At 36.5% G+C, this 13,647-nt stretch overlaps 2 protein-coding genes across 3 annotated transcripts in view; one reads left to right on the forward strand and one right to left on the reverse strand.

Annotated features, from left to right (window-relative positions):
• The window catches only part of unc-5, a 706,638-nt gene that overhangs the window by 528,500 nt on the left and 164,491 nt on the right, over nucleotides 1-13,647 (reverse strand). The gene's annotated exons all lie outside the window — the stretch shown is intronic.
• On the forward strand, nucleotides 10,956-12,397 carry LOC141486355 (uncharacterized). Of its 2 annotated transcripts, XM_074184201.1 has the most exons (3): nucleotides 10,956-11,071; nucleotides 11,135-11,843; nucleotides 11,883-12,397. In XM_074184201.1, the coding sequence occupies exons 2-3, from the start codon at nucleotides 11,139-11,141 to the stop codon at nucleotides 12,270-12,272; spliced, it is 1,095 nt and encodes a 364-aa protein (XP_074040302.1). In that variant the 5' UTR covers nucleotides 10,956-11,071; nucleotides 11,135-11,138; the 3' UTR covers nucleotides 12,273-12,397. The 2 variants fall into 2 exon arrangements, with proteins under 2 accessions (XP_074040302.1, XP_074040301.1); XM_074184200.1 differs by having other exon boundaries at nucleotides 11,135-12,393.

Genomic DNA, 13,647 nt, shown 5'->3' on the forward strand with positions numbered 1-13,647 from the left:
TAAAATGATTCGATCATTCCTGTTTCGTCTTTGTACATTATTACTTTTTAACATCATTTTTGATACTGCACCAGTTTCATTGAATATTTCATTTATTTTATTTACCGTACCGCAGCTAATATGAGGACGATCTGGATATCTCTCATTAAATACTCTACGAACCTCTCTGACACTTCTAACGTCATCTCTCAAAAGGCGTACAATTTCAATTTTCTCTCTTACGCTCAATCTTGCAACCATGACACAAAATAATTCGAAGAACTGTAAGGTGAATATTGTTGACAATAGTACACTTGAATCTTTCACAAGTGTCAAACTGTAATATCATTTCCATTTAGTTAATTTGCGTGAAAACTTGAATGTAATTCCGTTATTTTCATTAAAAATATTTACGCTATTTGTTTTTTTCTTCATCTGGCGGAACATTTCAAAACATTTCAAATTTCGTCCCAAGGTAGACCTTTTAGTACTTGACATTTCAAAAAAAAATACTAAAATCGGTTCACAACTTCAAATTTTAGGGGGGTGTTTCCATCAAAAATGGGGCACACTGTATAACCAGCAAGCACGTAAGGTTCTTTATGTAAAACGTGGCTTGAAAATAAAATTTTGTGTATGTACATTATTAGTATCATTACTTAATCCTACGAAAGTAACAATTGGCTTATGCTCTATAATATATGTACATACATAAAATAATCAATAAAATATTTTAATAATAAATAACCTTTCCTTGCTATATCATATCAATATACATAAAATTTAAGTCAATTTTAAATCAATATTCAATATTAAATAGTTCAACCTAGATTAGTTTAAATTATCATTTCTGTCGGGCGTCTCGAAACGCACACGTTTTTGTAAAGGTACTAGCAGTTGTTGTATTGTTGTTTTCTCATCCTACTGTATTCCATCATTTTGTTGATCGATATGTGACATTGTCCAAAAAGAAAGTATAAACCTGAAATGGCAGTAGGATTTTGATTTCTCATTGGAGTCTTCTCTTTGTAAAGACTAAGGCATTTCCCAAAACCTTCAGTTGAAAACCAAGTATGAAATTTGGTGAAACCACCTCAATCAGAAAAAAGTTATGGTTCAGAAAAAATACCACATATCCCGAGAGACTTGACAGATGCAAAGCCCAAAATTTTAGTGTTAACTGAAAACAACTTTCAAAATCTCAATTTTCAACTTTCAATTATTCACGAATGATCATTTCTTTCATTCGAAACAATCTCCGATTCATCAATGTAGCCGACCGAAGCCATTATCGTCGTTACTTCTAAATATTCTCACGTGTCGAAAGTCTAAAGAGACACATGTCCTACCCACTCACAGTCTCACACACATACACACACATTCGGCCTAAAAGTGTTTTGAATTAACAGGAAAAACGGCTATTTCGATTCGAAGTGGCAGCGCAGGAGGATGTAGAGTCATGGTGTGTTTGGATTTCAAGAAATTATAATGGTGGCGGTGAGTCTGATTCACTTGAAAGTCGGCTTTCGGATTATTAGACGGTTTAAAATAGATCATCCCAGCGCACGGTGTAGGGGTGGATTTAGGTATTTTTCAATTATTATCGGCCATCCCATTAATAATAATAATATTTATTCACACAAGAAAAAATAATTACAGGGTATAATTTAACAAATGCAGCATTGTTTTATTTATTTCATACACTATTCTACAGGATGAACCTAATTACAGAATAGGGAGTAACAGTGGCATTTACAAATATGTACTTAAATAATATAATTTTTGAATCTATATAAAAAAAACAAAGAAAACTGTCAGTTAACTAAGAATAAACAAGAATATACCAAGGAAGCAGTAGGTACTGCTTGTGTGTGGGCGTATACACCATGAGTATATACAAACAAATTTTTCGAGAGTACTTCACTAAAATTACTAACAATAAAATCATGTATACAATTATTGTTAGAGCAAAATAAGTATAATTATTAATACAGACTACCATATAATATATTTACACAAATACACACACTCTTATACAACATGTACGCTTAAACACATTAAATTAATCGCAGGTAATATAATTACGAATTATATATACTGCATATAGTATGAATGTATTAGATATTAGACATCTGTGGAGAGAGTATGAAAATAATTTTAACTCAAATATCATAGAAACTTGTTAACCAGAAATTCAGAACTGATAGATTTTTTTCAATAATTCAAAAAAAGAAGAACCTCTTTCAATTTGTATATCAATTGTATATCAATTTGTATATCGCAGCAAGATAACTTCGACTATTATCTCATAGCCTTTGATAATATCTGCAGCAGTTGTAGACACAAAGTTGAACCCAAAAATCTACGGGTATTGAACCCCAAAATATCAAATAATCCCTTTTTTGGCCCTGTGATATCAAATAATCTGATAGACACCGACCAAACAATTTCAGTATTTCCTCGAGTCTAGGGACAATTCGAAGAGGTCCTTTGCAAAAAAACTCAACTTTGAAGTGCTTTTCACTATGTAATAATATGCAATTGAATGAGGTTCATTTTCTAAATAGTCACTTTTTTGCAGATCATATGACCATAACCCTACAAACATTTCAATATATTATCCCATCTCAAGAAAAAACTATATGGATCCAAAATTTCGCCATCTCATTGGTAATGAACTGTTTCTTGTATAATAATAGTTATGGGAAAAAAAAGATGACATCTTCCATTAGGTAGACGGTTTTCATGGGATCGACTAAAATCTCAATCCACGAATACAAATAATTATCAAAAACTCCAACTTTAAGGGTAATTGACTCCTACAATATTGTTGTGATTCAGCCTTGTACCACTGATAAGACATATGGCAGATCAATTCATCACTGTCTGATGATCGATCACGGAAGTCTCATTTTTGGACCCTGGTTTCAAATCTATTCGACTTGAAGTAAAATCCGCAGAGAAATTCATATGACAAATCTAATACCACTCGAACCACATTCGTCAAATGAAAATTTGCAACTACAAATCTGCTGCATTTTGTGAATGACTGGATATTAACAATTATTAGTAAATTACCAACAAAGTTGAAGAGAGCAAATCAATTTCCTCCGGCTCTGCTGTGTTCAGTGGATTGCCTCAAGATCCGCCCTTGGGCAGATTATAACTAACCATCATATCTCGAAAGACTGTACGTGGTACACATCATCACTTTTCAGCAGCGTACACTCCGTAGAGAAGTTATCTTCTTCTTCCAGATACCCAAATACAACTGTCCCAACCTAATCAAGAGTAGGATGAAGTAATACTACTTTTCCTCGTGAACACGCCAACTTTGTTAATGAAACGCGCGTCGAGAAGGGTGTTGCAGTTTTGGTGTTTGTGAATAGTCAATCGTCATGGGTTGAAAATTAAACAAGAAAATGAAGACCAAACAATGCCAATACTTTTTATGCAACGGATCTTTGATACATGGAAGGTCCTCGACAAAGAAGTCATCAAGAAATAATTTCAATAAAATTATCTGCCATTGGCCTGAAGCCGTATCTGTCACTTGTGAGTTCCTTCGCCAGTATCGCGATGTGCAATGAATTAAAATGCATTTGTATAAGTGGAACGGAGTAAATAAAACAAAAACGAGTAGATTAATGCTTGCGTCGAGAAATAATGTCATGAATTGCATAGAATTTCTGAATGAATTTGACATAAATGATTTTAAGTGAACTACCTGGCATTATTCATTTGCTTTTTTCTACAGATTATTGAGAATTGTTATCAAGTTGAATTATTGAAACTGAATAAATGTTGATGTGATATTTTACGATTCGAAGGTGTATCAAAGATTTAAATAAAATTTCCTGAGAAATTATCAATCCAATTTCCAATACTTCTCTTGATGCTTCATTACAAACAACTATACGGGTATTTACTACTATAATTCAAAAGAATCATATATTATTCACTGAATTCTCCATACTCAAATCAATAAATTGTCCATTGCATATATTTTCTGAATGAAACACTTTTTACGAGTATAATATGAGGTATGTTAAACAATAAAATTAAATAGCACATCAGTTAGCTCAACTTCATTCTACTTAAAGATATTTTTTCACAAAGAGTATGAATGAATAATTTTCAAAAGTGCCATGGATAAAATCAATTACAAATTTAGTAAGTCACACAAACACTTTCAAGCAATTTTTATCAGGATAAATTAACTTTAATACGTAGAGGAACGTATCAATCATAATTTTTAAGGTCAACTGCTGCAAAACGTATCTCTGTTTTTGCTAGTCTAAAGACTAGCAAAAACTTATTATAAGAAAAAATAGCAGGCAGAAACACTCTCTTTTATCCGTGGGATGAATCGCGCGTAGCTAGAATACTGGGTCTTCTTTCATCTTATGTTCGCTCGGACCACTTCATCACACATCTTTACTGGCATCTAAATTTCACTCCTCAAAACCCGCCAATAAACAATGAATGCACTGTTTAGAAAAAAATTATTTTTGAATTCTGAATAAATCAAAGTCTGGCCAGGATTTTTTCAGTCAACCGACTCGCGATCTAGTATTCAACATGCTATATTTCATATGGTAACTTTTCATAGATCAAACAGATGAGTGAAAGCTGTTTCTAATTTTCAATTATACCACTTACCAAAAAATAAACATTTAATCCATTCGAGAATCAGATAGTACTTCTATAGTTATGAATTTGGTATTATCTAAAATCTTCTGAATCGCTTTCCATTCAAACTCTAAAATTATGCGTTTTCGAGCATGAAGCCAAGAAAATCTTACGGTCTCCGTTATCTCATTCTCGTGAAGACGTAATTAAATTTTCCCATGGCGACATTTTCGGCATCGAATTTCAATATAAGACAATGGATGAGTCTGACGGCGTGATGCTGATCCACTTTAAATTGCACCTTTGAAGAATTTCTGTACGATCGAACAATCATTTGAAATTAATCAGTCTGAATTTGAACGGATCAGACAGGGATGGATCGATGATTTCGAATGTTACTGTAAAGTTAGTTCAATACTTCACCCTACTATGTTTTTCCATCAATGGAAAATTATAGAAGTCCAACAAGCCATCAAGTTGGTCAAATCTCTCCTTGAATGTATTTCTATAATGGTTATCAATGAGAAGAAAAAACTGAGTCTCACGATGTAACAGCACTCGTACCTATATCAGAAACAATATGTCTGGTAAAAGACCTGTGCCAGATTCTGATTAATTGTTGCTTTCTCATCCTGAACAAATTTTAACTTAATTCAATTCATATCGAATTTGAACATTTGACGGCATAATTCTAATTATTATCGGATTCAGCAAAATGGTTAAAGACGTGATAATTATCATATCTCAATACCATTTTCCGTTCAGCCCCTTTATCAGAAACCCCATTGCATCCAGACTAAACATAAGGCATTCGTGCATCAACGAATAGGGTGCAATAACAATTATCAAAGTTTGATGGGCCTAAATGAAAATTTTGAAGTTAGAATCTAGGGAAATTATCATTACTCATTTCAGCGTTGAGTGAATAGCCAATAAATGTTGGGGAACAATCTAAGCCGCGCAAAGTTTAGGGGGCAGATCTGTTGAGTGGGAGGCTCTTCAAGACTATTTTCGAAATTTCCCCTAGCTAGATGTTTGTTTCAGCTCTAAAGATCCATCTATTGGTGCTTCTGAATTCAATGAAGTTATTCTATCATCATGCATATATTCCGTTTTCAATGAAACGAACTTTTAATGGCAAACTTTGTTCAACAAAAATTGCGAGCAAGGTGACGCCTCCAAACATCTCGCCTAACGGTTTGTTAATGCTCGCAGCAGCAGCAAACTTAGGATAAATGAAAGCAAAGAACTTCACAATTAGAGAATTAAAGATAAACTGCTTGCCAATCCCAACGGTTCTAGATCCTTCTGGTCGGTAGCTAAAGATGTTAATCAGAACTTTACAATTCCACCACTAACACAAGCGGATGGTTCAATTGCAACAACAGCCATAGAAAAAACGAATCTACTAGCTGAACAATTTGCGTCCCACTCCACAGTCGATTTTCTGCGGAAGGTACAGCCCACTATTCTCACACTAGAATTCACAATGCCGGAAAATACTTTTCAACAACGTCTAGTCAGCTCAATATCAACAAGACTTGTGGTCCTGATGAAGTGCCCGTCATCGTACCTAAAAAGTGCGCAAATGAACTCGCATCAGTATTTTGTAGACTTTTCAACCTGTCTCACAGGAAAGGGTTTTTTTCTTCTTTTTGGAAGATTGCTCCCGTTCAGCCTATTCCTAAAAAGGGCAGGAAAAATCTTCCAAATAACTCTAGACCAGTCGCTTTCCTATCAGTGATATAAAAAATCATGGAGAAAGCCATATACCAGCATATCCTTAAATATTTGAAAGGCTTCAATATCTTGAGCGATCATCAGTAGGGCGCTAATGCCGACTGAACGCCTCCCCCCACCCCTTTTGACCTTGAGACGTCACACGACCTTGAATAACGTCACCTAACCTTGAACGTCGTACACGTAGTATGAGCTTGAATGCGGTGTTTGACCTTGAGTGTGGGGTTTGACCTTGACGTTCGACACTTCGACTACCTTGAGCTTGCTCCATGGCATTGAATGTTGACCTTGAATGAAATCGTAACTTGTACAGAATATACAGTGGGATTAGGCGTTGCGGTATTTGACCTTGAGTGTGGGGTTTGACATTGACGTTCGTCACTTCGACTATCTTGAGCTTGCTCTGTGGCATTGAATGTTGACCTTGTAGCTCTCATTTGGGTTATGGTGGGGGGGGAGGAGTTGGGCTTTTATAAGGAGTGTGGTGTGAACGTTTCACTCATTTCAAATTCTCCTTATCGTACGGTAGATATTTCTATATACAAGATGTATTCGTGCGTTGATTGTAAAAAAAGTTTCACTCGTAGTGACAACCTACGTCGTCATCAGCGGGATTCCTGCACACCCGCAAATGGTGATGGACCTCCAACATCGAAGAGGCAACGGTTGACACCCCCAGCACTTCCAACACTGCAAACATGCGTTTGCTGCAATTTGACTATTGCAAGCGATCAGATGAATGTACATCGGAGGACGTTGCAGCACAGAACAAATGCATGTGTTCAATATGGGGAAGGTGTGAAAATTGTCAATACAGCTTTCAAGTGTCGAATTGTGAGCTACCGAGTGGACAGTGAAAACCACCACATGGATTACCCAACATTCTTCAATGAAATTAAGCAGAAAGTAGTGAAACTACTCGAGGAAGTGTTGGATATCCATAAATGCATGAAAGTGAACATGGAAGTGTTTGGGCGGTACAGTCTGCAAACTAAGGATCTTTCAGACATCAAATCATTTAATAGTCCCAATGAAGTAATTGATCAATCGAATGATTTGGATGTGGTTTATAGCAGTTTTGCAGATAGTTTAACTGTTAAAGCAGCGGAATTTCAAGATCGGGATTCAGGTATGTGATCTAGTCAAAATGTTGATGATGATGGACTTATAGAGAAAACCCATATTTCCAGGTTGGACCATTGAGAAAATTTTGTACTTGGAGGTGAATATCAACAAGTATAGCCCCTTCGGAGGGTCTTCATACATCAAATTGCCAAGGTTCATCGAATTGAAGAAAAGTGTGGTGAATGTTCTTAATCAAGATCAGTGCTGCTTTGCGTGGGCTGTGACTTCAGCTTTATACCCTGCCAGTCAGAAACTTAATGAAATTTCATCATATCCCCACTTCTCAACCGTCTTAAATGTAGCAGGTATGGAATTTCCAGTTAAGTTGAAAGATATTCCTAAGTTTGAGGTTATGAACGATTGCTCTATCAATGTTTATGGGTTGGAAAATGTTTTTAAAAATGGTAGAATTGAATATGAAGTTGTGGGTCCGTTACACTATTCTAAACGTAGATTAAATAGTCATGTTAATCTGTTGATTATTACAGATGATTCTGGTAATAGTCATTATTGTTGGATTAAGGATTTATCGAGACTAGTATCATCACAAATATCTGCCCGTGGTCATAAAAAGTATTTTTGTGATGGTTGTTTATTGTACTTTGATAATGAACGAACTTTATTGCGACATCAGTTGAATGATTGTAATCACATATCGACAACGACACCATCCACAAATTTCAGGGTTGATAAATTTGGTAAAAGGGTACCTGAGAATATTTTGAAATTTGAAAATATCGAGAAACAGTTGAGGGTTCCATTCGTTGTATATGCTGATTTCGAATCTATTCTGAAACCAGTGCATACTAATGAGCCAAATCCTGCTAACTCTTATACAAATCGAACATATCTTCATGAACCATATGCTTTTTCTTACCTCATAAAGTGCTCTTTTGATGATTCTATATCTAAATTTGTACTATATAGAGGTGCTGATGCAGCTAAAGTGTTTGTGTCAAACTTGGAGGCTGATGTCACCAATATTTATCACAAATATTTGAAGAAAGTCATTCCAATGAGTCCATTGACTGATGAGGAAGAGCATGATTTCAATATTGCCGCCACATGTGGTATATGTGGAGAACCATTCGGTGATGGTGATATTAAGGTGCGTGACCACTGCCATCTAACGGGGAAAAAAAGAAATGGAGCTGCACATAGTATTTGTAACCTCAATTTCAAATTGCCCAACTTTATACCCATAATTTTTCATAATCTCAGTGGGTATGACTGTCATTTGTTCATAAAAGAGTTATGCACAAACAAAACAAAAGTTGATGTCATTGCTCAAACTAAAGAAAAGTATGTTTCCTTCACGAAACATATAATTATGGAGAGAATAGTAGATCACAATGGAGTGATGAAAAATAAGTTTTTGAAATTAAGGTTCATCGATAGTTTTAAATTTATGGCTGCTTCCCTTCAAGAGTTAGGTGACAATTTAGATGAAAAACATTTTGTGGAAACAAGAAAATATTTTCCGGAACAGGATAAATTCAAACTTATGAGGCAGAAAGGTGTTTTTCCGTACAGTTTTATCGATTCTTTAGATAAATTAAATTATTCTAGTATACCATCAAAGGTGGACTTTTATGATAAATTAAATGAAAAACATGTTTCTGATGAGGATTATGATAGAGTAAAGCAGGTATGGAACACATTCAATTGTCAAGATTTGGGTGAATATTCTGACATATACCTAAAATCTGATGTTCTACTGTTGTGCGATATTTTTGAAAATTTTAGAAATATGAGTTTAGATACATATAAATTGGATCCTGCTCACTATTTCACTTCTCCAGGTCTTTCTTGGGATGCTATGTTGAAGTATACGGGTGTCAACTTGGAATTATTAACTGATATCGATATGGTGCATTTTCTCCAAAACGGTATACGTGGTGGTGTAAGCCAGTGTTCGGAGAGAAAGCATATTGCAAACAATCAGTTTCTTCCAAATTATAATCCCGAAGAACCTTCATCTTTCATAATGTATTTGGATGCAACAAATCTGTATGGTCATAGCATGTCTCAATCATTACCTTTTGGTGGGTTCACTTGGTTGACCGCCAGTGAAATATGTCAGTTGGATATCAATAGTATTCCAGATGATAGCCCCCAAGGATACATACTTGAAGTAGATGTGCATTACCCTGTCGAGTTACACGATCTACATTCGGATTTACCATTTTTGGTTGAAAGTATTATACCACCTGGTTCAAAGTCCAAAATACCCAAACTTATTCCTAATTTGAATGATAAAAAGAAATATATCGTTCATTATAGGAATTTGAAACAAGCGGTCCGTAATGGTTTGATGGTGATGAAAACTCATAGAATTCTCAGATTCAATCAGTCACCGTGGCTGAAAAAATATATCGATTTAAATACAAATTTGAGAAATAAGGCTACCAATAAGTTTGAGAAGGGTTACTTCAAATTGAATATAAATTCCATATTTGGCAAAACGATGGAAAATGTAAACAATAGAAGAGACATTCGAATTGTCACACATTGGGAATCCATAAGAAGAGGTATGGGTGCCAATGCTTTGATAGCTCGTCCCAATTTCAAAACATTATCCATATTTTCGGAAGACTTTGTCGTCATACATATGGATAAAGTTAAGGTTTGTTATAATAAACCATTGTATTTGGGGTTCAGTATATTGGATATGTCGAAAACAGTCATTTATGATTTTTTCTATGATGTCATCAAAAAACATTACGGACCACAAGCTTCTCTTCTCTATACCGATACGGATTCTTTGATACTGAAAATAATGACGGATAATTTTTATAATTTTATGATTGCAAATGTTGACAAATTTGACACTTCTAACTATAGGTTGGGTAATAAATTCAATGTGCCAGTTAGCAAATCGGTGATTGGAAATATGAAGGATGAACTTCCGAGTGATCCCATCATCAGTTTCCATGGCACCGGTGCGAAAGCATATCATGTACAAAGTGTGTCTGATGAAATAAAGAAAGCAAAAGGTATTAAAAAATCCGTTATAAAAAATCAAATTTCAATTGAAGATTACATTAGGATTGTTGAAACAGGCGGTATAATATTTAGAAAGATGAATGTATTCAGGAGTGATTTACATGATATTTACACGTTGATGTGCAATAAAGTCGCGCTATCACATAATGATGATAAGCGATTCATCATTCCTAATACCACCAAGACATTACCTTGGGGCCACAACGATATTGAATTCTATCAGACAAGTTCCGAACAAAATTTAAGAATTCTTTTGAATGTACTGAAAGATGAAAACAGTATAAGTGACAAGAAATTAAATTTACTCATTGCCTTATTGGAAGAGCAATCGAGTAATTGAATTTTTTCACTCATTATCTGGTTTGTTCAACAAATTGTAAAATTCATACTTGTGGAATATTTCAAACGAATTATCCTACCCCACTTCCACCCCCACTCCCATTCCCACCCGAAGTGGTAGGGAGCATACGGCTATAAAACATGAGGAGGAGGCCACAGTTCATCATTCGATTGCAGTCTTCCTTCGAAAGAAGCAGCCGACCTGAGATACCTGCCAGCCAACTTAGTTGAAAATTCCAAGCAGCTTGATGTAAGTACACACTTCCATACTATTTATATTATATTGTCTAATATTTTCATTTTCTCTTTCTAGAATCATGTCTTTTCTGAGGAATGCTCTGATGACCCCGATTACCACTCTCAGTGAGAGACAGTTGGAGGATGTAGAACGGAGGAGGGTGGTTGTCCTACAGGACATCATGGTACAACCACCAGCTGCACCACCAGCTGCAGCTCCCATTCCACCACCGGGGATGACTTCCACCCAGGAAGTGGCGGCTCCCATTCCACCACCGGGGATGACTTCCACCCAGGAAGTGGCGGCTCCTGACTTGAAGTTCTTTTTCGAGGACTTCAAACCAACCCCCGAGGAGGAGATTGACCCCCCACCAACTTTGTCGACATTCAGACCAACTTCTTCGTCAGCACCCCAAATCGAAGATTTACTGAATGTGTACAACCCGGACCTGGACGAGTCTCTGGCGGATTTATCGCATCTTCAAAGTCTCTTATCGCCCATCGAACTATTGTCGCCCATCGATTCAGGGGATGAGTTCGAGAAACCGGTGAAGAGGGCCAAGAAGATGAAGAAGTCCGCACCTGTGAAGAAGTCCGCACCTGTGAAGAAGTCCGCACCTGTGAAGAAGTCCGCACCTGTGAAGGCATCCAAAGCCAAAGGTGGGAGGGGTGGTAAGTTGAGTGCTTTTCGCAAAAAGTGTGAAAAGAACTCACCTTACGTTGGTTGGCCTACAGCACCCCTTCCAGTGATGGAGGTGCAGAACTTGGTGGAAGTCGTCGCCCAGGTCCATCGGGATGCGTCACCCCCTCCAGTCACCCCCCAGGTCCATCGGGATGCGTCGCCCCCTCCAGTCACCCCCCAGGTACGTGTTGAGCATTCCGAACAAGAGGTTGGCCCGGAAAATGTCCTTTCACAGACTGTGGTAGAGGGTAATAAACTCAAAGAGTCTATTACCTATGCACAGTCTGTGAAAAAGAGATATTTGAGGGAAAAGAAGGTTGTGGATGGTTCTGATTCCAGAAAAAGGGCCTTGATGGCGGATATTTCCACCATCGAGGCCCAGAAACTGGAATTAGAGAAGCGACTCTCTTTGCTTAGGGCGAAACTTCAAGAAGAAGATTCGCAACAAGGAAAGAGTTTGGCTTACATCCAAAAATATGGACCTCTTGTTCAGGAATGGGATGCCATGTGCCAGGGGTTCCTTAATACCTAACCCCTTTTGTAAATATATTTTTGTTTAGTTTAAGTTAGATGTATGTTTAGAATAAAAAAATTGTAATTTTAGGAATATAATAAAAACTTGCATGTTAATTTTAAGGTTATGAATGTTATGAATGAAAAAATAAAATAAGGAATATTGGAGTGCATATCTATTTTGGTTGTTGCACACAAAATACTGCGTGGTTGGGGCAGTATTTATTCCTTCATTCTAGTCATTTTCTAGTCACATTGAAAGTGTGTGAATTGTAAAATAGTTATTTTTTCTAGAGAATAAATAAAGGTGATTCTAGTAATGCTCTGAGTATAATTCCAAAACCTTTTGACACTTCTCTCATCATTACTTCTCTCAACATTATTCAAACAAATTTCATTTATGTGAATGTGTAAAAATGAAATCATGAATCTAATAAATATTATATTGGATTTATTCCCCAATTCTCACATCAATACTTGAATAAATAACCTAGTGGGTCTTTATTTTTCACATATTCCCCTTCCCTTACTCTACCCCACTTTCTTCAAATCATATAAATAAGATTGTATTCTCAATATTCTTCAACTTGTTCGTTCATCATGAATCAAGCAACACCAATTATTCGGGAAGCTGATTCCACCAGTGAACCTCATTTTGCCCCACCAGAGAATTGGTCCTATGGTGACATTCAAGTTGCTGTAGTTGATTCAACATCTCCCGATGATGAATTCGATGGGTATTCAGATACAACAATAGAGCTGAATGAAGAACAAGATGTAACCTCAGACGAAGATGAGTTTGAACATGATGAATTTGCCAGCCCAGAACTTGTGGATCAACTGTGGCTTGAAGATCATCAAATCGCTCCACCAAATATCATCGTGGTGGTTGATTCTCCCGAACCTGACATCATCATTATAGATGATGATGATGATGATGATCAGGTAGGTTAGGTTAGGTTTTCCTCGGAGTGCACATAGTACCTGGTTGGTGCACACGGAATGCTGCGTGGATGGGGCAGCATTCAACCTAACCACTCTTTTTGGTAGTAGTGAAAAAAATAGGGCTATATCGGTACACCCTTGCGGTGAAACGTTAGTTGTTTCGCTATAAAACGAACTAATTAGAAAATGGAAACAGTTAATCATTATCTTTGAATATCTTTGGAACATTATTTTAATAATGTTGATAAAAATTCGTATCATAAAGAAATTTCAAGCAATGTATATTCGGATAAGTAACGAAGGGAAAGGTTGTATAGGCGATCGCGAAGTGATCGCTTCGCGATCGCTTCACGATCGCTTCGCGATCGTGAAGCGATCGCTCAGCAGGCCGCTTCGCGGCCTGGGGCGCTCAACATCCACCACTTGCATCCGGGGCGCGTTTTTTGCGA

This window comes from Leptinotarsa decemlineata, unplaced genomic scaffold (genome assembly GCF_025532065.1).
Source record: "Leptinotarsa decemlineata unplaced genomic scaffold, Ldec_3_MD MMD2_tig00026354_RagTag_RagTag, whole genome shotgun sequence".
NCBI lineage: Eukaryota > Metazoa > Arthropoda > Insecta > Coleoptera > Chrysomelidae > Leptinotarsa > Leptinotarsa decemlineata.